Raw genomic sequence first — 24,566 nt, 5'->3', positions numbered from 1 at the left:
AACCTGTGAAAGCTGGGCCAAGTTGATTAAGAACTGCCTTCTTGGTCCCTGGAGTGCAGCATTTTAATTTCTCTTGTTTTCTGCCTTCCTAGATCTTTGGGTGACTCTCAAATCTGTTCCTTTCTTTTTCAGCTTGATGTTCCCCTTTGTTTCATTCTTGATCCTTGTTCTTCTTTCTCCCTCTTCCCTTTCCTTCTTCCCTCTCCAGGAATTTATCTCAGGCACCTCTGCCCAGCTGGCTGGTTGGGAAGGTGCCTACTGTACTCTTACACAGTAAAGATGGAATCCACTAGCCAAGCGCTGGGTGTTGCAGGCACGTTGCAGATGGAACCAGTGCAACCACCAAGCATGCCCCTGCTCAGCATCAACATCGAACTGGACAGGGAGGATGAGCATCCTACCAACACAGCACTGAGCGTGTTCTGGTGGTTAGAAAACTGGCATTTTAGTGGGATTATCAGCTCCATTTTCGAGTCTAGAAGGGCTTCTAATTAAGAACATGGGCCTTTAATATGTCAGTGATATCTTTAAAATGAGATGCTGGCATTGCTGCATGTTGTCTGGAAGCACAACTGGTTTAAAGCTCCCAGGAAGGCATCCCTGACTCACTGGCTGCAAGGCAGAGTTGGACTGATGGCTGATGTTTGTTTTCTGCGATGAAACTTCCCATAGATGATATTGAAGTCTAAAGAGCCTTTCCAAGGCAGACTAGAATATTTTATGTAAACGAATAAGTGGACTGAATTCTTTGCAAAATGGCATGTTACAAAGGCTATATTTTGCCACATTTCTTGCACAAACAACCAGGCTCATAACTGTTTATGCCACCTGTAATTAAAAATGAGATAATCCCAGCAATCTGAGAAAGTCTTATATGATTAATATCCATTTCCTAGTTGCTTACTGCAGTGAAAGATAATTAATTGTAAAGACATTTTTAGAAGCAATGCAACAATCCTCTCTAACCAAAAGCAAATGTTTAAAAAGTAAGGAAATTGATAATGCAGTTAATTATGTGACTATTACAATAATCTAACCTTCTTGGTAGAAATTTGGTGCCTAGGGACAGTATTATCCACACATTAAATTGAAATGAACAGTAACATTCTCTTTATCATTACAGTCTAGGAAATGGCAGATGTAACATAGCTGCAGCCCTACAGAGTGACTTAGGTGGAGATTTCAGAGCAGTTCTTGAAGATGCGGATCTGTATTCATCGCTAGATGTTCACAGAAGGTCTGTCTCTATCCTAAAAGGAAGTTTCAGCTAAGACTTACCCTAAATGTATTAATAGGCTTTACATGGTAACAGTGTTCCTGAATTTTACAGATGGATTTATGTCTAGATGATGGGTTAATGAAGCTGTGGCCACCTCCTTTCAAGCTTTCACCTGCCTTTTAAACACATTAACTCCGCAAATAAGCATTTGTTGAACACAGATTTTTGTTAATTATAAGCATTGTATTTCAAACTTAGCCATATTATTTCCAAAACAAACCTTAATGAAGGAAACAATAAACATAAACACTTAATTTTTAAAATGCCAAATTACGAGAAAATAAATAAAGGATATTGTTGATAGTAGGTATGTAAAATAATGCACAGTTACTGCAATCTGTTGTGCTGAAGGTTTTCTTGAAGGACTGTAAACTCTTAACCAATTGAGTATATGGTTATAATTAGCCTACAGTATTTTGTTAATATTACAGGTGGCAGTAGAAGTTCAAGATTAAATTACTTATCTGGTATTCAATTAGATGTCAACAGGTTACTTATAACAAGAAAAGGAGCATTTGAAGTCATATCCATTGTAACAGTAAAATGATAATGCACAAGTAGATAAAATGCAGCATTGATATTAAGTTGTCGTGGTTTAACCCAACCGGCAACTAAGCACTGCCCAGCTGCTCACTCACTCCCCACGTCAGTGGGATGGAAGAAGAGAATTGGAAGGGTAAAAGTGAGAAAATTAATGAGTTGAGACAGGAACAATTTAATAATTGAAATTAAATAATAGTAGTAGTAATAATAATAAATTGTAATGAAAAGGAAAATAACAGAGAGAAATAAAACCCAAGAAAGACAAGTGATGCAAATGAAAACAGTTGCTCACTGCCAACCAATTGATGCCCAGCCAGTCCCTGAGCAGTGGTCCCCTCGCCAACCTTCTCTCTAGTTTTATTGCTGAGCATGATATAGAATCATAGAATCATAGAATGGTTAGGGTTGGAAGGGACCTCAAAGATCATCTAGTTCCAATCCCCCTGCCATGGGCAGGGACACCTTCCACTATACCAGATTGCCCAAAGCCTCATCCAACCTGGCCTTGAACACTTCCAGGGATGGGGCATCTACAACTTCTCTGGCCAACCTGTTCCACTGCCTCACCACCCTCTGAGTGAAAAATTTCTTCCTTATATCTAATCTAAATCTATCCTCTTTCAGTTTAAAGCCATTGCCCCTTGTCCTATCACTACACGCCCTTGTAAAAAGTCCCTCTCCAGCTTTCCTGTAGGCCCCCTTTAAGTACTGGAAGGCTGCAATAAGATCACTCCAGAGCCTTCTCTTCTCCAGGCTGAACAGCCCCAACTCTCTCAGCCTGTCTTCACAGGAGAGGTGCTCCAGCCCTCGGATCATCTTCGTGGCCCTCCTCTGGACTCACTCCAGCAGGTCCATGTCCTTCTAGTGTTGGAGACTCCAGAGCTGAATGCAGTATTCCAGGTGGGGTCTCAGGAGAGCAAAGTAGAGGGGCAGAATCACCTCCCTCGACCTGCTGGCCACACTTCTTTGGATGCAGTCCAGGATACGGTTGGCTTTCTGGGCTGCCAGCGCACATATGGTATGGAATATCCTTTTCGTCAGTTGGGGTCAGCTGTCTCACCTGTGTCCCTTCCCAACTTCTTGTGCACCCCCAGCCTACTCGCTAGGGAGATGGTGTGAGAATCACAGAATCATAGACTGGTTTGGGTCGGAGGGGACCTTAAAGATCATCTAGTTCCAACCCCCCTGCCCCGCCGTGGGCAGGGACACCTTCAACATGAGATTGCTCAAAGCCTCATCCAACCTGGCCTTGAACGCTTCCAGGGATGAGAAGCAGAAAAGGCCTTGACTCTGTGTGAGCACTGCTCAACAATAACAAACATCTCTGTGTCATTACCACTGATTCCAGCACAAATCCAAAACATAGCGCCGTACCAGCTACTGTGAAGAAAATCCCTTTATAATGAATAAATAACAAATCATACATCCACATTATATATAAAAACATACACATTATTACACACACCTATACAGAGCTAATTCAATTTCTGACATTTTCCTTACTATGCTGGCTTTGGCTAGGGTACAGTTGATTTTCTTCAATGTTTTTATATATAATGTGAATGTATGATTTGTTATTTATTCATTATAAAGAGGAGAGGTAAATATGAGCTTTATTAATAAAAGTAAAGAAACTTAATGTATCTGTTGCAAGTAGTAGGAAAAAGTTTGCGTGAAACTACCTGACAGGAGGTTGTAGTGAGGTGGGTGTTGGTCTCTTCTCCCAAGTTAGAAGCGATAGGATAAGAGGAAATGGCCTCAAGTTGCACCAGAGGAGGTTTAGATTGGATATTAGGAAAAAATTCTTCACCGAAAGGGTTGTCAAGCATTGGAACAGGCTGCCCAGGGAAGTGGTGGAGTCACCATCCCTGGAGGTATTTAAAAGATGTGTCGATATGGTGCTTAGGGACATGGTTTAGTGGTGGATATGGCAGCGTTAGGTTAATTGTTGGACTAGATGATCTTAAAAGTCTTTTCCAACCTAAACGATTCTATGAAATACAGAGGGATAAAATAAGTTTTTGTGTTTGGTTTGTTGGTTGTTGATTTATTTATATGTACATAGCCATATATTTCTCTAATCTTAAGTAGTCTTTACTGCAAACTGTGAAGTGTCTACCATGTGATTCTCTTTCCTGTGGAAAACTGATATGCTGTTCAGAGGCAGAGTGTGGTGTGCCAGACAGTTCCCTGATGTTGGGATGCAGAGCAGCAGAGGCTCAGAAGCTGAAGGCAACATGAAGGAATGGAGATGTATGAAATAGTTGCTGTGTAAGAACTTTGTCATGTGAGTTTTGAACTTGGTATCTGATTTCTGTGGCCTTCCAGCTGACTTCACATGTGGCACACACAGTATCTCCTGGGCTCTGCCTCTACCTGAGGGAAATCAGGACTGGTAGGAGCTCCCATGGGTCAAGAGAACCTGTGGTTCTTCTTGTTATAGTTGAAATGAGGCACAAACAAAAAAAAAGGGTCATTTTTTACCTTTATTTGTAAAGCATCCCGGATTCATGGATTAGGTGAATATCAAGCTTGTTCTTGCCTTCTTTTTATGGCCTATATGTGGCCTCACCCTGGGCTTGAGTCATGATGGCTTGAGGTAGCAGAGCTGTAGCAAGTCTCGTCACTGTGAGTGTAGTGCATGTTTCACGCAGTGCCATCCATCAGTTCAATCAGGAGGTCGTCACCTGTAGCAGGCAGTTCACTGGTAGCTACATTCCATTTCTTTTTCCTTATAAACGCATTTAATGCAAGAACTCTTCAAGCTACCAAAGCATCAAATCACATGAAAATAAACCCAAACCAAATGAAAACAAAACAAAAAACCCACAACAACAACAACAACAAAATCCACCTTTGGACATTTAGATCCATATTCTGTAAATAGCTGAATTCTGCAGTGTGGTTTGAATTAAGCGTTTGCTTGTGTTCTGCAGGGTTTGAAGATATATAGTGCACAGTGCTTGAATTTGTTGCTGGCATGTTAAGACCATGATATTCTAACGTACATATCCTGAATTATATGATACTACTGAGCACCCTTTCTAATTTTCTTAATGCTGTGAGTCATTCGGCTTCTGGGCATTAGTTAAGTTGTTACATAGATGATTTCCTTCGTAATTGTAGACAGTTTTGCTGCCTTGTTTTTCTCTTTTTCTTTTGCAAACAGGATTGTTTCACTAGTGGTAATAGAGTTGCCTGTTGCTATTGTGAGTTTAGCCAGCTGTGAAGCTGCACTTACATTTGTTATTACCCTGCACTTGGTTATGAAATGCAGCCTATTAATTATTTCACTAAAATGTAGCCACTGGGCCCAATCCTGGGGGATAGTCCACTTTCTCCTGCTGCATTACATTTCCATTTCTTTTAATGGCAGTTCAGGCTGTTTCTTTAGGTTTATGCGTAATTTCCCTTGGCTGTCACTGTCTGTTCCTTCGAGATACTTTGGTCAACATTTTCCACTGTTGATTAAATTCAGGTTTCTGCTCAGGAGCTGTCATCGTAACTTCTGATCTCTTATTTCCCCCTCTGCTATAGTTGAACATCGAGGTGTACAGGGGTGGAGGTCAGGGGTACAACACTTCTGATTCACCGTGGAGCAGCTTTCTAGAATAATACCCATCTTTAAGCATTAAATCGTTTGACCCATAACCCGCCTCGGTTGCTGCATTTGACATAATAGCTCCATTTTGATTTTTTTTTTCCTTTGGCTCTGATTGGTATTGCAGTGGACTTGTTGGGAAGTTAATAGCTATCATGACAATTTTTATTTTCTAAATGAAACAATGCCCCCTGGTGCTCTAGGATTCGAGAGGTCTGATTTTACAGTCAAAATAAAAATAAAAGCAAATAAAATCTTTTCAGACAGATACTTCTTGTCCCTAAATCTGCCAGCTACCACTCAAATGCTGTCACTGTCACTCACAGGGGATGGGGAAGAACACTGTCAGCACTGAGCAACAAAGAGAAGTCACAAGGAGAGTAACAGGGAATAAAAGCACACTTGAAAAGAGACACACGTCGCTTAGGCGGGGTATAAGTAAATTACAGAAGAGACAAATAAAATGAAAGGGTCAAACGAGAAACAGTGTAATGAAAGGAACAGTCAGAGAAAAGTAAAATTAAAACTGTCTGCTTAATGAAATGTAAAATCTAGATATTGATAGAGAAGAAGCGATAATATTAAAAAATGAAAGTACTTTTTAATAAAAAGATTGAATTTAATAAAGGTATTACAGAAGAAAAGGACAAAGAGGGTAAGTGTGAAAAATATGCAATCGAGAGCATTAAATTAAAATGACAAATCTAAAAAGGAAGAGAAAATAGAAGTTATATATTAAGTGCATGAATGCTACAGAAATTTGTAGAATAAATGTAGTTTGATATTTTCTGTGCACTAACAAAATAGGTTATTGATGCAGAAATTTAAACCAGAGTCTCTCTGGAGTAAAAATAGAAGGAAAATCTGATAAGGAATGAAATGAAACAGTTGATCTCTCTTCAGTTTAGCCTGTCACCAGCATTTGGGTTTTTTGAATTAAGATGCTAAATTACGAAATGATTCCTGATGGGCACGGCACCCGTGTGAACCACAAGAACATTTCTTGTACTGGTTGCAGACAGCAAACTCCAGCGCAGCATGCTGTCTCGCAGCCTTATGGCTGACAGGAGCCTCAGCTTTTGAAGCCCAATCAATAGAGCAGAGACTGCCATGAATCACTGTCTCTGATGGAGCACGGGGCTATGAACGCTACCAGAGCTATCTGTAAAGCCAAAACAGGCAGAAAAAAGGCAAAGGAAACCACCCCATTGCTGCAGCTGCAAAACTTGTCAACAACCCATGCTCTCAGGTTGGTTATTTTTTAATTGCAGGCAAGGATACGACAGCACAGCTCAGAAGCATGGATGTCTGAAAATGGCTTTGAGGTAGCTTTATGTTCCCACAGTCCTGGAGCAGCAATGAGTCAGTCGAGTCCCTGACTGTAGGTTACAATAGCCTGAAGGCTGCTTTAAATCATTCTGGCTGCCAGTGACCCTGTAACAGCAGAGAGGGGTTGCTGGGGCACAGCAAAGTCTTGGCTGTACTTCTCTTCCTTTGGCCGTGTCCTCTAGCCTGGCCAGAGGAGCTGCCAGGAGGAGGGTGAGGCGGAATCGGGGAGAAGAAGAGAAGGGAAAGCATAGAAACAGCGGTGATGCCTGTTCTGCTGGAAGACCCCTGCTTCCACTGTGGCTGGCAGAGGTCCAGCAGCTGGTTGTGGCTCTTGACAAACCATAGGGAACTGATCCCAGCATGAGCAAGAGAAGCTCTGTGGCTGGGCAATGGCCAGGTGCAGTGGTAGGGTTTTGTTTTAATAATCTGCTTTTCAAAGGCATTTTTGGAGAGTTCTTCAGACAATACTAAGTCCCTTTTCCCTGGGAATCTCATTGTGATGATGGCTGTTGTGTAGGTCCTACGCATTGACAAGTGCTTATATTCTGTGACTACCATAGTCAGTTTTGTTAGTGTACCAGTGTTAATCAGTTACTATTCCTTACCCAGTATTATTTGGGCTAGCAATGAAAATATTTAAGTTAATGCTACTATGGGGATTTAAATCACTAGTCTAGCTCATGATTTTAATTTAATTTTTATTAACTATGAACTACTTACTGTTTTTATAGCTATTTAGGCATTAGCTAAATGCATATCCCATGCTTTTTTCCTTTCTTTTCCTCTTTTAAGAGGAAAATTCTAAAGAATATAAATACCAAATATCAGCAATATTTTTTTTGTTCATTAATCCTAACTCCAGATATTTACGTTTTGGATTTGGATGGCTTGATGCAGTTGTCAGCCACCTCTGAGGTGACCCTGTATGTGATGGAAGCTGCGGTTAAGCGTGATGTGTTTCCAAACTTTCTGTCAATGTCCCAGTCTTGCTGCTTTAGCGTGAGTAAAATGTTCGTGGCTTAGAAGAGGATCATGATGCTTTCCAAACCAAAGGGCATACATTCTGAAACCTTGCCTTTCTCCCACTAAGCAGTGAACAGCCTAACGTTACTAGCAGGTAGCCATCAGAATTGGAATGCTATCAGAGTGATTAGTAACAACAGGTAATTGAGTAGGCTGTTAGAGGAGATCCTGCCGCAGAGGAAAATAATTATCTCTTTTAATAATTCCTTAAAAGCAGTTCCCAAAATTTCATTTTCAGTCAACTGGATATTCCATGGTGTGCAACAAGAGTGATTTTTTTGAAGTACTGAGCAAGATCATTAGTCTTATAAGTAGTAGATAACTCCTATCTTGCATATCTCTGCAGTTATGCAGAGACATATGCATAACCTGCATATCCAATGCAAAGGATATAGTTTGTACTTCCACATCTATTGTAATAAAAATGTAAGGAGTTACCTTGCCCACTGACTAAACCTCAGTGAAGGCAGAGATAGACGCTTTTTTCCAATGTGAGGTCACAGACATGCAACCAGTCACTGCCTCTAGTTATCTGAGGGGAAAGGATACGATCCCTTGAAAAGCTAATTGTAGAAGGATGGTAGTTTCTAACCACAGGTGCAGTGTGTGAGGGAGCCCAGATGCTGTAATCCACAATTAAAAAATAATACTGTTGATACTGTAGCTTATAATGTCTTGTCTTTTTCTGGTAATTTAGAACAGAAGCTTTTATAAGGAAAAAAGAAGATGTATGTGTTGGTTGGATGTATGTCAACACTGGTTGACACCGTCAGCAGCTGAGGACACTTATCTTCAGGGTGTAAATTCATTTAGCTCAGTTGATGCCAGGAGAACTGTGTCAGTCTGCAGTACTTAAAGCTCTGTCCTGAGGACACTCAGTACCATCGGCAGGAACTTCTTACACAGGATCAGTGGAGTCCCTTGGAAAGGATTCAGTGCTTTCCTGCCAGGAGCTTCAGCCGTGGTCCTGAAGATCTAGTGCTGCCAGAAGAGACATATAACCTCTGTCTGTTGCCTTTAATCAAAACTGAGGGGAAAACTCTTTCATGTTATCTTCAACTCTGAAAACTGCTAACATCCCAAAATATTGAAGATCTCTGATTTTGTGGTATTTGCCCGCTGCTGTCTTCTCTGTGGACTTTTTAGGTAACACAGATTACAGCAATTAATGTTGGAGTGTGGGAGATTGTTCTAGAGTCTTACCTCTCTCCATCCAAACACAAAGACCTTCCTACAATGATGAGCATTTCATTCCATCATGGTATTGTCTGAAAAATACCTATCGGTTCACCAGGTTGAGCAGTCACTGCAGCCAGTTCTGGTTCACAAAACAGAGGAACATTTATGGTAACTTGGGGGAAGTGGTGAAAACTGTATGTTCTCTGCGCTCCCAATTAAAACGTAGGACAGTACTGGAGAATGCTTGCATTTCCATGGGAAAGCCCACTGAGCAAGTATCTTTGATTTAACAGCAGGATGGAGCTGAAATCATGTCCTGACATGCAAGCATTTTGGATTATTTAACAGCTTAATTTTTCCTTGAAGATTGATGGCTTAGTCTGTCTTTTATTTGTTTGAGATATTTTATGATCTGATGATTTCTCCTCACATATTTTAGTCAGGCATATTATGTATCATTGTTGCTTTATGTTTTCTATTACTGGGAATTAATTTTTCACACAATATCATCATTTAATTGTATAATACAATCACATGTGCATTTTGCATGAATAGGAAGAATCTGTTTTAATTTAGCCATTATATACTTTGCTATCTTGGGTTTTCCAGTTAAAATTCCCAAGTTTTTTGTTTTAGCATAACAATAGTCATATTCATTGCATCTTACATTATAACAAAAGCACTCAGATGTCAGTTCATAGATTGACATAATCAGCTTTGTCTCTTAATTAGAAAAGAGAATAAAGCTATTTAGGGGTGTCAATAAAATGACAGATGTATCATTAACAGAAGGCTACATTGGATCAGAATGGTGCAAATGCTTGGAATTGAAATGTTAAATTTTTTTTACTGATAACCTTTCATTTCTCATTTTCATTTTCTCAGGATTTTTTTCTAATTGAAAAATAATAAAGCCAAAAGTACGTAATACAGCATATAAATGGAACAATTATTGGTAATGGAGAACTCCAATTCCTTCTATAAAGACTCAAGTTTACGACCAAAGTATATCTATAGCTAGGAAAACCTGTTACTCAGGACTCCTGCTTACCCTCAAAACAAAATTCAGCATGGCCATGCACCTTTTGGCCATGCCTTTGATGCACTCCTTATCATCCCTATGATGTCACCAATTGTTTATGAACAAGAGGACAGTGTGTAGGTTTTAATATGAAATTCAGGACACAGCCCATGCCTGAATTCTTGGTGCAGCACATGACATGACATCTTTTCACAATTAGTCTGAATAGCCAGACTAGTATTGACTTCAGTGAGTCCATCTTTTGCACATTTCTTCATCAGTCTACGATGCTGTTGATATCCACCTTTTGATACAGTGAAAGTCCATTGTACTTGTAAGACACAACGGCTTTCAGTTGGAACAAATAAAAATTGCAGAACCTGACTAAATTCCAAATATTCAAATACTGCGACAAAGGGAAGTACCTGCTTCGGGATTCAGGCATACAGATGGAAATAAGATTGCAAGGTGCATCTATGATCTGTCTGAGGTGGCTGATCCCAGAAGGGTCTGACATCCAAGTTGTTCACAAGACCCAGTGTCTTGTATCAACTTTACTAGCAACCTGAACTAGAGGATTTTTGGACTTCCTACAGATCCAACTTCTGGCAAGCAATATCAAGGTCCTTCTAGGAAGAAATCTGGGCTGTTTTGTCTGTTCAGCATCAGTCATATGACAAAATTTGAGGTGCAGATGGGCTAGGTGCTCGGTCAAGTAGCCAGCCACATGAGGGAGCACCCTCGACAGTATGCTAAAACGCCCACACCTATGGCTTTCTATACCGGACGAGTGGCTGTACAGCCAGTCTCGGAGGTGTTTTAGCGAGAAAGATGAATGGGTGAGTCGTCTGGCTGTAGTCCTGAGTTTCCATCCATTTCTGCACAGTAATTTTAGCATGGATGATATGCCCTGAACCTTTGTCTCTTTCTCTGGCTGCATCCACTTTCTTTTCATTAGAGCATGTAAAGCTTATTATCTCCTCAATAGAAATATCTTAAACATTTAAGATTTCGTGAAACTTTGACACTTCCATGAACTGTGTGTCCCACGTATAGACAGCTGCCTCATCTGCTGTTTGAGATTCAGCATTTAATTATCTAGAGCTTCAAAACAGGTGTAATAGTACTCAGTTGCAATAGCTGGTTGGAAAATATTGAACATTCCTTTAATAAAATTTCTGATTTCCAAATTCAAGCCTTTTACGTGGTGGAAAATGGAAATTACTGTTACCTGCACCAGGGAGTTTAGATCTATCCTATATGCTTGAACTGAAGTAGGAAATTATGCAATGGGATGGTATCTGTTTTTGAGGGGAGAGGTGGGGGAAAGGATAATATATTTCAGTACATCTACGACAGGCAAGTCTTGGACTCTTCAGAAAGACAATCCTTTTATAACCCAAGTATTATTTTGTGAAGGAAACAACTTATGAAAACAATGAAACAAGTATTCATTTGCAATTGTAATGTCTCCAATTACAGTCCCCAAGTTGACGTTTACTCAATTTAATTAAAAAAAAAAAGAGAATTGTATTTAGATTTTCTACTCCATCTTTCACACCAGAGGGATTTAAAACATGTTCAGACCTACAATGTCCCAGTTACTGTTCCATCATACGATCTTCAATTAATAATATTTTAACTTTCCATGACTAAAGAATGAAAATGTATTCATGATTTACCTAAAACTGGAATTAGCTAGGTTGCCTAAAACCAACAATGATGTTGTACATTCCAGAGAACTCAAGTAAATACAAGGCCAGGAGCTTCATTTAGATTTAACCCTTATGCCCTTGAACTCAACAGAGTTTACACAAATATTTAAGAAGAGCAGCTGCCGACCAGTTAAAAGAATATATTTTCCAAGCATCAACCATTGTTTTCAGGCAATACACCAAAGCTCTTAAATTAATACATATTAAATCTGTTACAGGCTCAGCAGAGTTTAAAGCTCAGGAGAGGGAAAAGCAGATGAGAGCACCCCAGGGGGAGGTCGAGCAGGGATTGCCTGCGGGATGCACAACCCACCGCCTGGCTGGCTGCCGGTGGGCTGCGAGGGCTGCGGGCAGCTCTGCCGATGCACCCAAGGAGGCGAGGGCATGACCGTCCCTCTCGTCAGCCCTTTCAACATCCCAGGAAAAGCTGTGGGCACGCTGAGAAGGCTGCCACTGTCTTCAGTCTGGTATTTGCTAAATAAGATTGAGGAACAGCTGTTTTGTGGGAAATATATTTAAGATTTTTAATTTTTTTAATCTTTAAAAATAAAAACATTTTAAGGTACTTCAGAATTTCCTTCATAAGGTCTAGTTTCAGGCTAGACTTACCCAGAAAAGCTCAGAAAAAGTCTGCACTTCATATCCCTCACTCCAGCCTAGATGCTCGATGGGGTTGCTGTTACATAGCATGCAGCATGAATTGTTGAAGGTTGCCGCTCGTACGCGTGGTAATACTACCCAGCCCTAGAAAAATAAATTTGCAGATAATCCCGTTTGTTACCCGGTAATTTCGGCAGCTTGTTAAGGCGGGGACAGGACTTAGCCATCTATGAACTATGAGAAAGTCTGGCTTGAGAAAAACCCGTGTGTGCTATTGCAGGCAGGGGCAGAGCCAGAGCAGAGCTCAAGAGAAGAGGAAAAGGAGGAAAAAGCTGTGAGTGAAATGGAAAACAGAGTAAGGAAGTTTTGGAAGAGAAGGAGAGATGTGAGGAAAGAGCGTAGAAGCACATCTAGGAAGAGGGAAGAAAAGAAGAGACTTGTTGCAACTAGTGAGGAGCAAAAGACAGAGTGCAGATTGCAACATCATTTCTGCTGAAATAAATCACCTATAGTCTCTGCTCAGAGGGGTAAAATCAGTTCAGGTAGAGAAACTGAGACATTAATGTAGGCTGGTGGTAGAAAGAGATGAAGCAGGAGAGAATGAATGTGGAGTGGAGATCCCAGTTACAAGACAGTTTCTCTGAACACATGCAATAGATTTGGAGCACTGGAAGGAGAAGAGGGAAAACAAGGATCTGGGAAGCAAGTAGGTACACTACTTGGAAAGAGAAGAAGACCTACTAATATTACGTTCATTTTACAAACATTAAGGCTTCTGAAACATTCACCAGAGTACATTATTCACAGAATCACAGAATCACAGAATGTTAGGGATTGGAAGGGACCTCAAAGGATCATCTAGTCCAATACCCCTGCCTGAGCAGGACCACCTAGATCAGATCACACAAGAACGCGTCCAGGCGGGTTTTGAACATCTCCAGAGAAGGAGACTCCACAACCTCTCTGGGAAGCCTGTTCCGGTGTTCTGTTACCCTTACTGGGAAGAAGTTCTTCCTCATGTTTAAGCGGAACCTCCGATGTTCCAGCTTATATCCATTTCCCCTTGTCCTATCATTGGATGCCACTGAGAAGAGCCTGGCTCCATCCTCTTGACAGTCACCCTTTGCATATTTATAAACATTAATGAGGTCCCCCCTCAGTCTCCTCTTCTCCAAGCTAAAGAGACCCAGCTCCCTCAGCCTTTCCTCCTAAGGGAGATGCTCCACTCCCTTAATCATCGTTGTGGCCCTGCACTGGACTCTCTCAAGCAGTTCCTTGTCCTTCTTGAACTGAGGGGCCCAGAACTGGACACAATATTCCAGATGCGGCCTCACCAGGGCAGAGTAGAGGGGGAGGAGAACCTCTCTCGACCTACTAACCACACCCCTTCTAATACACCCCAGGATGCCATTGGCCTTCTTGGCCACAAGGGCACATTGCTGGCTCATAGTCATCCTGCTGTCCACCAGGACCCCCAGGTCCCTTTCCCCTGTGCTGTTCCCCAACAGTTCAGTCCCCAACTTGTACCGGTACATGGGGTTGTTCTTACCCAGATGCAAGACTCTACACTTGCCCTTGTTGTATTTCATTAAATTTCTCCCCGCCCAACTCTCCAGCCTGTCCAGGTCTCTCTGAATGGCAGCACAGCCTTCAGGTGTGTCAGCCACTCCTCCCAGTTTAGTGTCATCAGCAAACTTGCTGACCATGCACTCTATTCCCTCATCCAAGTCATCGATGAATATGTTGAACAATACCGGTCCCAGTACTGATCCTTGAGGGACTCCACTGGATACAGGCCTCCAACTGGACTCTGTCCCATTGACCACCACTCTCTGGCTTCTATCCTTCAGCCAGTTCACAATCCACCTCACTATCCGATCATCCAGACCACACTTCCTCAGTTTAGCTGTGAGGATGCTGTGGGAGACTGTGTCAAACGTTTTACTGATGTCAAGATAGACCACATCCACAGCTCTACCATTATCCACCCACTGGGTGATGTCCTCACAAAAGGCTATCAGGTTTGTCAAGCATGACTTCCCCTTAGTGAAGCCATGTTGACTGCCTCTAATGACCCTCTTATCCTTGATATGCCTAGTGACAGCACCAAGGATAAGTTGTTCCATTATCTTTCCCAGGATGGAGGTAAGGCTGACCAGTCTATAGTTACCTGGGTGTTCCTTCTTACCCTTTTTGAAGACTGGAGTGACATTCAGTTGCTGTTTCCCTGTGATATATGCATTAGTGACAGGATTAGTTATCTTCTCACAGTATATCATTTCCACTTCCAGTTGTATTTACAATTAAGCGAACTAAGTAAGGTACCTGGGATATTTTTGTATTTATTCCACTGTTCACACTCTACTTTGGAGTTGTTCAATACATTTTTGAGCAAAACATCTATGTCCTGACTGTTAATTTTGTCATATGATTCATGAAATGTCTGACACCTGAAGCTCTAGAGGGGAGGAGGGAAGTTACTTGCCCATCGCCGTCTGCTGCTGTGCTTCCACTTGGGGAAAGCACGGCCATAACTGAGGGAGTGATGAAATTGGTAATTAAAGATTTCATAGCTGCATTGCCTCCTTTTTTAAAGATTAAATGCAAAAAAATTTTATTCCTATAAAGCTATGCACGTGCAGATTTTAAGACGGAGTAAGTGGTGGCCCCATTTCTCTAGTTAATTACCTTGATAAATCAGGAGTGGGCTGCTCGTATTTGAAGATGGTGTACACGGTAGACAGAGCAAGCGAGAGAACAGTTTTCTGCAGTGTTCTCTTGTTGGCCTGTAATGGTACGTAACGCACTCAGGTCAAAAGGGTGATGGCGATACTCATGATACCACTATGGCTATAACATCAAAAGTTTTCTGCAATGAAACTAAATATTGCAGTAAAGCTGAGTGTTTGTGTTACTATTACAAAAAAATTGCAAGACTGCTCAATTTTCCCTATGGTGAAATTACTCTCTGTTTGCATATATGCATATGTGTGTGCATACAGAGAAATAAGTATGCTTTTATACGCGTAATCTGTGCTCATAAATACATGTACACACACACACATGCATTCTGAATGAACTGTGCTTGCTTCTTGAAAAGGGCTAATATTCCCTGGAAGGGGAAATAGAGGGAGTGAGTTTATTGATACTAGTCAATCTGACAAATTAAGATCAATTTTGCAAGATACAGTGTAGACATACGCTGTAGAAAGGCAGTTCCTATCTCCGTGTAAGACAGGAGACAACAGATGGGTGTAGGCAGACAGGAGAGCATGGTGGGGAAACTGGACAGGACTCACCACCAGCCTTATGCATTCTCTGTGCCAATGTGTTACGTATGTGGTCTGCAGCGATGACGGTGGTGGTCAGGATTCAAGAAGGGATTTGACTGAGGATAAGCTGGAAGTGAAACTGGGTGGACGATATTTGGACTAAGACTATATTTCAGGAGGTGAGAGCAGCTCCTGAACAGGAGCTTGCTTTGAGGAGGAAGTTAACAGTGGGTGGGCAAAGGGACAGAACAGTGGTGGCAGGTCCGCGGAGGTCTCCCCTCCCAAGAGGAGCGGGCATCCAGGGTGGAATTATGTAGAGGGACCATGGGGAGGAGAAAAAAATTTACCAATTAGTGGGCCAGGAAAACTGACATAAAAAAGCAAATGTGAGAAGAGATATGACAGAATTAGGGAAATGTAGGGGAGTTGTCCTCTCTTTGCTACTTAAGTGAGCAACTCTATCCTATCTGTATCATTAATAAAGACCAATACTTCCCAAGGGCCTTTCACTCCTTTTCTCTCTAGTGACTGTAGTGAACTTAAAAACATACCAAACTTTTGGACAGCTCAGTTACGTGAAATGAAGGGTCTATTTTCATTAAACTTTTTGTTCTAATGAACATCCTGCATTATTTAGCATTCATACAGTTTTATAGGAAATAATATTTGTTTTTTACAGTTATTTTTTTTTTACTTCTGAAATTATATACTACATACTCAAAGAAAATACAGTTGCTTCACACAGAAGCATCTTTCCATCTAACATTCTCCTCTCTTTCCTTGTTACCAGGGTTTTTTAAACACGATTATGCCCCACCACTGTTTCTGAGATTTCCTGAATTTATTTGTTTGCTCTTTATTACATAAGGAATTATTTCTGCCTGTTTTAATATATTTCTGTGGGGAGTGCTGACATTCTTATCCACACTTCACTTGTCATTTCTAGGCCAGACGGTTAATATGATTTCCTACTATGAGCTACTTACTGCGTACGGTTCCAACATGTGTTGCAGTGAGGCAGTATATTAAAGTGCAGAAATGGCTTATGAAAGAGATGAGTATTAGGCGAGAGTCATTGGGTTCTCTTACATAAAGTCAATTAAATGTGCAGCATAAGTATGTTCCTGGTAGAGGCAAAGGGAAATACTGGTGGACTGATGGATGTTCTGATCCCATCCATCTCACATGAATATGGTAAAAAAAAGTGTTTATGTTTGCAGATAATACCAAGAGAGGAGCGGCTGCAAGCCTGCAAAGGAGGGATTAGTGTTCCAAATGGCGAACTGGAAAACACAGAGGACTAATCAACAGCATCTGGACAGGACCACGATCTTTTCTCTGGGAAAAGGCTGAGGGCTGTAATGGTTTCCAAGCTGGGTTTTTATCCTCACCGTGGTGATTTTGCACAAAAAGCCAAGGTGATGCTGAGAGGCAAAGCCAGGTGTGTTGCCCACAAGATGGAAGAGGCAGCTGCTCTGCTGCTCTCAACCTAGGACACTGCTGTAGAGAAATGTGTGGGCTAACTTTAGAAAATCAAGGGAGGAGTGACATGCATATGTAGAGGTCTGAAAAATAGTTTTGAGGAAATACTGAAAGAAATTGAGGTTTAACATAAAGAAGACTAAGGGAGAACATGGTAAGTACCTTTCAGTATATAAAGTGCTCCTGCAGAAGTGAAGGGAATCATTTATTCCCATATCCTTCACGAGCAGAATGAGAAGTAGTGGGCTTGAGGTACACATGAAGATAAAGGTTAGATAAGGAGAAACTTTCTGATAATAAAAGCAGATTGCTTGAGGGACTGTAGAGACTCCATTGCTGAATATCTTCAGGAACAGTATAGACAAATATGAGGGAAGATATCAGTGCACATCACCCTACCTGGGATACAAGGCATGGAATAAGTAATCTCTCATTATCCCTTCCTAGTCTATTTTTCTTTAATTAAAGCTGAATTAAGGAAGGAAAAGCCATGGGCTGGGCAAGTGATCTCAAACGTTAGAGGTAATAAAATAACCTTGCGCTTGGTCATGGGAAGTGTTGAGTAGTCGTGGCTGCTCTTATTGACCTCGCCCAGAGCAGAAACAAAGTAGGATTTCAAGGATGGGGCCATAAGCAGTGAATATATATTAACTTTTAATATTCATAGAATCATAGAATGGTTAGGGTTGGAAGGGACCTTAAATATCATCTATTTCCAACCCCCCTGCCATGGGCAGGGAAACCCTCCGCTACACCAGGTTGCCCAAAGCCTCATCCAACCTGGCATTGAACAATTCCAGGGATGGGGCATCTACAGCTTCTCTGGGCAACCTGTTCCACTGCCTCACCACCCTCAATGTAAAAAATTTCTTCCTTATATCTGATCAAGATCTATTCTCTTTTAGTTTAAATCCATTGTCCCTTGTCCTATCACTACATGCCCTTGTAAAAAGTCCCTCTTCAGCTTTCCTGTAGGCCCCCTTTAAGTACTGGAAGGCTGCGGTAAGATCACCCCAGAGCCTTCTCTTTTTCAGGCTGAACTGGCCAGGTCTTGTCTTCGCTATGACTCCTATCCCAGCTGTTACGAAACCTTACTTTACATTTTGTGTAGGACCCTTCTGGGAATTTTCAGCTTCTGATAAAACCTGAGCCAAAAGGGCTTTTTCAGTGGGTTTCCATTTTAAAACTGTTCAGATTAACCTGCCTCTTGGCTTTTTAGGCAATGTCCCAACCAGTCAGTACAAGCAGTTGTTGAATTTATGAATTTGTCCTTCAACATGCAACTTTAAAGTGTGAAGAGGTGATATATGCAATGTGAACCTACAGTTTTTGAGATAATGTAGCCTAAAAAATGGCAAAAGAATAAGATTTCCTAGAGAATGATATTTCAGAACTACTGAATGAGTTGTTGAGTACTGGTATTTTTTTTATATATTTGGGGATGACCCAAATAAATTACTAGAAGAGGGGAAAAAGAAAAGGCTCCTGTGATGAACAGATTACAACACAGGTTAGAGATCTTAGCAACAAAAAGCTTGTATGGTTTTACAGAAAAAAAAAATGTTTTTATTAAAATCCCAAAAGTTCTTGACATGAAAAGTTTTCAACAAAAGGTTTGCATTTTTCTGAGAAAAAAAAAAATCGCTATAAAAATTCACTGGTTGGTCGGTTTGTTTTCGTCGACATTTCTCCCAGTTTGTCTCACATCACCACTAGAGTCTGCCTTTGCTGTACTGCTCTTTTTGGGAGCACAGATAAGCTCAACTCTCCTTGGTGTGCTCAAAAGTGTATTTGCTACTTTTTCCTGAGTCTTTTTTCTTCTCTTTTACGAGTGATCTTTATCCTAATGAAAAAGAGGAGGTTATCAGTACTGCAGCGGGAAATCACTTTACCTAGATGGAAGTAAAGGCTGTGGCAGCGTGAGCTTTTTTCCTTCCCAGGGCTCTTGTTTCCTTTTCTTCGCTGAGACAATCTGTGTCTACATCTCTCTGTCAAGACTTGGCCTCATGCATCCAGTTACTCTACATAAGCCCACAAAAAATGAAGTAGGAGGGATGTAGGCTGAGAGTTCAAAGGTAGAAGACTGTATACTGCTAAACATCTCATCTGGCTTGTTCTACAGGGAGTACTTTGTCATACTGCATGTATTCAACCTGGACAATTCAGAGTTCCAAGAGGTCACCGAGGCAGATAATCTAGACAGGGTGCTTAAGGCATGCATAATTTTATAAGTATTAAAAAACGGGGCTGTGGACAAATGTTTGGAAGGTAATATTTTTTTCTGTCCTCATAGGTACAAAACACCTAATACTACGAGCAGGTCTGAGGGGAAAAATGTAACTGTTAAATTAAAAAAAAAAAAAAAAAAAGAAGATAGACTTACTGGCTTTCTCCTGTCCTAAGTTTCCTGTGTTCTCTCTTTCGTAATACAAGAAGACACTTCAGACACCACATTTCTGGGGATTACCTTTCTTGGGGTTGAAGCCTTTGGCCTCATTCTTTTCCTCACAGTTAGCGTGTTGATAAGCCCCTGGAAAGACACTGTCTGTCATGTCTTGTTGCTTAAATATTGTGATCGAGCCTGTGAATAATCTCAAACTGCTTTGACATGTTCATAATAGCTTTTGTTCTACTTCTGTACCCATCCATTTCCATTTCTTAAAGTCCCCTGGCACGGTGTGTTCCAGCCGGGACGTGGTATGCAATGGTTTGACCAGAGATGCTACGGGAAAGTCAGAACGATACCTTTAATTTTTGTGGATGGCAACGATGGTTTGGAAAGTGAAAATGACCCCTCTGTGGGGAACAATATTGTGAGACCTTTTTCCCCCTGGGGTGCGGGGCTTTTTCCCCCTTTGTTGAAAGTTGTGGAGAAGCGGTCAGCTGAAGCGGCGATGCCCTGCCGAGTGACGCGCTCGGGTCGGGCTTTTTCAGCTGTGCTGTGTGCACTGAAGGCTGCGCTAACACCAGATGCCAATCATACACCGCCAGTGGATTTGCAAGATTATAGGACAGGAAAAAAGATGAAGGTTAAGCACAGGGCACAATAGAGATTACTTATGGTAATGAATTGTATAATTTTTCTAGACAGATCTGGATTAATGTTTATCCCAGGCAAGAGATTACTGTATGTCTGATTCTAGTTGTAAACAGACATTATTAAACAGAAGGTTTATGTTCATGAAATGCGACTATGGGTGTTAAAGCACTTATGATTTATTATGTGCAAAGAGAAAAATTAACCTGTTCATCTGCTATAGTACGAGATGCGCTGTGGATTTTTGCATAATTTGGAAGGCATCTGCTCCTTTGGAATACAAATAACCAGTGAAATGAGAAGGATTCTCCTCTCATTTACACTGATCCTGTGCCCTACACTGCAGAGGAGCTGAAGTAGTGTAACTAGCAGAAGAATATTCTTGTGTGCTTTTATAAAGCAACAATATTTCTATGAGAGATAATGTTGGAAAGGTCTATTTGCTTGTGAATATTTAGGGTTTTTTCTTTACAATAATAATAAAAAAAGTTAATGCTCACAGAGCTTAACAAATTACCTTATTTGGGTTTCCCAAATAATTCCCTTTCACTAATTGAAAACAATATTTAAAGACGTTGATTTTTAAAAAAAAAAAGTATTTTTCTCATCATTTATGTTGCAGCCCATTTTTCTTCTGCTTTACTGCATCACTGCTGCTTAGCGTAAGTGAGACATAGGTACAACATCCACGTGTTTTAGTACTGCCTTACCTCACTAGCTAAATAATCACACCTGAGTCAGTGACTTCTGTGTTTTGGGTGAGCAGAACAATCTCCCTTAAGGAAATCGTAAACAAAACTTGCCTTCTTTGATTGAGGAAACATTGCAACTTCATTACTTGCTAACAAGGAAGTATCTTTTCTCTGTGAAAGCAAAGAAAAATTACAGTTATCAAAATCTGTTAATTCTATTTGCAGGCTGTATTTGTAGCCAGCTGATTTTTGCATAATGCCATTGGAAATTATCCGTTTAACAATGATGAATGATACAACTGCGTTGCTTTCCCTCCACTTTGTAACGGATCCGTCTACTTATAAATTGCATTGGACATGTTGCTGATGCTTTATTTGCAAAATTCACTCACATGTGAGAAATTTGTCCATTAAGTCTTCCTGACTTTAGAGAGGCTCCTCAGATAAGTATATTCCTATCTATAAGCAAAACCAAACCAATCTGTAAAACACAGGAACGTGGAGCAAAAAGACCTGGGAATATTACGAGGTGCGTTAAATGAATTAGAATTTAAGCAGTTAAACTAGGTCTGAATAAAACATAATCCAGTGAGATGTTCTGAACGCTTCAATTAAAAAAGTTGCAATCTTAAATTGCCATCAGAACACTTCGTGTTGCTCTTTTATATTTCTTAGCTGTATTTTACATTTGGTACAACAAATAGAATGTATCTCTATCATGAGAAAAATGTAACTTTAACGTTTGTAATATTTTGCCTAATTATCGAATTTTACAACGACCGTGAAGTGTGAGTCCGGAGTTAAAGTTCATTAACAAATTAATTAACCAGTAATAGTTTCTGTGGGCTTCGTTAATGGTTCAGTGCAGCATCTGAAGGCGATGGAAACTTGTGGAGGTAGCCGGGACGCGGGTGAGAGTCCTTCAGGAAGCCAGGGTCAGCTGAACTGCGCTGCTTAAAAGTTTGTGCAGCGAAGCATTGTATTTTGGGAGGCACTAAAATATACGCGGCGCTCTTTTCTTTGCTGTGTGTTGGCAGACATCTATAAGTCATGAAGATGACCTCCATCTTCCAAAGAGAAGAAAAGCTAGAAATGAAGACACATTTCTGTTATCGGTCTGCTGTGGGTCGTAAGTTGAACTGGTGTTATATTTTCCTCTGAAAGCCGCGTAGCCTTGACACAGTGTTTAACAGTGTTAAGCTTATTGCTGCTGAGCTAAACATGTCTGAAGCAAACGATGACCCTCACGTCTTTGCGATAGCAAAATGTCTCCCTGATGTGATCCCGCAGACTTGGAGCATTAAGTTAATTTTCCCCTGGATTTCTGAGCTGCCTCCTTTTTACCCGGCGGAGAGCTTGTGAAGAATACAGCTTCTGACCGAATGACAGAACGTGGAGGGTGAAATTAGATGCATTCAATTAGAAGATGACAAAAAGCCTATCTAAATATTTGTCAGGATGCTACTTACGGGGCGTAGTGTCCAGCCCAGGAAGTGAAAGGTGGCCGCTCTCGGGACTTAATAGTCTAGGGGGAAAAAACTGGGTAAATCATCCAGATTCTTTACAGGCTTGGAGGGGATTATTGAGGGTATCGAGTGGGCTGTTATGCTTCCAGGGCTGGTGATCCCTCTCGTGTAATCTCAGATTAGTTCTTTTCTTGTATTCACTTAATACAGAATTAATGATTACAAAGTTTTCTGGACCACTTGAGTCAATAGCGTTGTTATTTGACTCCTAGAGGATGGATAATGCAGTGGTTTATGGGAGACAGTGAAAAAAGAGAGGCTCCACCTTCTCAACAATAAATTAAAAAAAAAAAACAAAACCCACAAACCAAATAAACAAAAACCCAAAGCCAAAAAAAAAAAAAAACAACCAAAAGAACCAAAAAAGCCAGGGCAAACATGTCGGCTGTGAAATTGTTGGGTTTGGACCAGAAGGTTTACTGGTTTTCCAGAGGACAGAAGGATGTTCTTCAAAGCTAACATTGCTAATCCGTAGTCAGTTAAACAGGAAGAGATGGAGATGTGCAACTTGGTTTGGCCACATCTGTTTATCTGTAAATTACATTTATAGCAACTTTTTAAAGTAAGAGAGCAAATCCTTGGTTTGTAATTTCCTGCTCAGAAAGTTTTAATTAGGAAAAGAAAAAATTTAAATACAGCATACCATGTTTACCTTTTTTTTTTTTCCTCGTTTCTGTTACAGCAGTTCAAGGGAAAATGTGGCTGTGATAGGGTTAATCCAGCTACATAAAAATCCATGCTGCATATGATAGTAGTAAAGCTTGTGATCCCTTGATCTTTGATTAGATCCAAGCTAGTAAATATCTTGTGTTTAATCAGAATGAGTTGTTCTGCATGTAGTATAAGTCACCTTCACAGATGGGATGTAGCAGCAGAGTTGTTCGCGAATATTTGTTTTAATCCTTCCCAGAGCAAGCACGCTTTATGTTTCTTTGTTGTAAATCAGATTCAAGCAACCAAAGACCGGCACGAAGGGAAGACATTTACTTGCAGTCAGGAGTAGGACAGTGTGGGAACCTTTTTTTCTTTTTAAAGAAAAGTGTAACTTCTTAGAATCTTAAAAGGTATTTTGTACTGTTCCATAAACAGAACTAGCACACCACGGCTGTTTTTTTAGATCAGGATGCAAATATCATTATCTAGAATTTAATCTTAAACTGTTGATACACATTTCTAGTTTAGGAGACTATAAAGATACGGAGACTAAGATTTATTATGGTAAATGTTTGGCCACTATCATTATTCTATCTATATTATGCCATCTATGATTATTCTACCTATCTATATTTTAAAGATATTTAGTTAGAATGGTAGCTGTTCTGTGTGCTGGTAAACTGAAATTCTTACAACGTTATCTTGTAAAGCTGGTTGTTTTCTGTGGTATGTCAGCGTCCTATTTACCTAAATCTGTCATAATTGCCTTTCGATACATCTTTCTCTGACATGCCAAATATTGAAAATGAGAGGACTCTTTGCGGGGAGATTTTCTAACGAATGTCATTTTTCTGTGTTCGTAACTTGATGGTAGTAACTAGACGACCTGTAGTTAAATGCATCTCAATTTCTCTCACTTATTTTTCCTAATCACCACACGGAGCCTTCTGTGCTCAGAGGTGTGATTAGATTTAACCTGCCATCATATCTGAAGAACTTTCTGTGCAACATATTATGCATTGCAAGAATTATATATGTAGATAGTGGGTCTAAGTGTAATATATAAATAGATATAAAGAAGAGTTGCTGTCCTGCCAAAGTTAATTCCTGATTTTTTTTTTTTTTCTGTTTTTAACAGGAAGACTGGAGAGCCCCCCCTAATAAATGGCTGGATTCCTTACCTTGGGAAGGCTTTGATTTTTAGAAAAGATGCTTTCAAATTCTTACTGGATCAGCAAAAGAAACTTGGAGATATTTTCACTGTACATATTGCTGGTGAGAAATATTTTAGTATTTCTCTTGATATTTTCCATCGGTGAAGTTAAATACTAATTCAAATGTTTAGTTTAGAATCTTCCTTAACTGAAAACATTTTTGTGTAGCATAATAAAAATTACTTAAATTCACATGTATTGTATCCATGGGATATAATTATGAGCATGTGGATTTGTATACAGCTATAGGTATATATGCACATGAACAGAATTTGTAGGCACATGATGTATGAACGTAGATTTTGCCAGCACATTTAATTGTGTATTGTTGTGGGTTTTTTCCCTAAAGAAGGGAGAACTAACATCATCTTGACACTGCACAGAAAAATATCAGATTAA

The 24,566-nt window shown here is 40.4% G+C and overlaps 1 protein-coding gene across 1 annotated transcript in view; it reads left to right on the top strand.

Annotated features, from left to right (window-relative positions):
- Positions 1-279: 279 nt before the first annotated feature.
- Positions 280-24,566, top strand: part of CYP7B1 (cytochrome P450 family 7 subfamily B member 1) — a 41,830-nt gene continuing 17,543 nt past the window's right edge. The window contains exons 1-3 of the mRNA XM_086609316.1: positions 280-428; positions 1,124-1,237; positions 24,092-24,228. Coding sequence (XP_086465442.1) covers positions 280-428; positions 1,124-1,237; positions 24,092-24,228 — 400 coding nt within the window. The remainder of the gene's footprint in view (positions 429-1,123; positions 1,238-24,091; positions 24,229-24,566) is intronic.

Source organism: Tauraco erythrolophus, chromosome 3 (genome assembly GCF_009769465.1).
Source record: "Tauraco erythrolophus isolate bTauEry1 chromosome 3, bTauEry1.pri, whole genome shotgun sequence".
NCBI lineage: Eukaryota > Metazoa > Chordata > Aves > Musophagiformes > Musophagidae > Tauraco > Tauraco erythrolophus.
The sequence above is the reverse complement of the archived record's forward strand: the minus strand, read 5'-3'. Positions and strand labels throughout refer to the sequence as shown.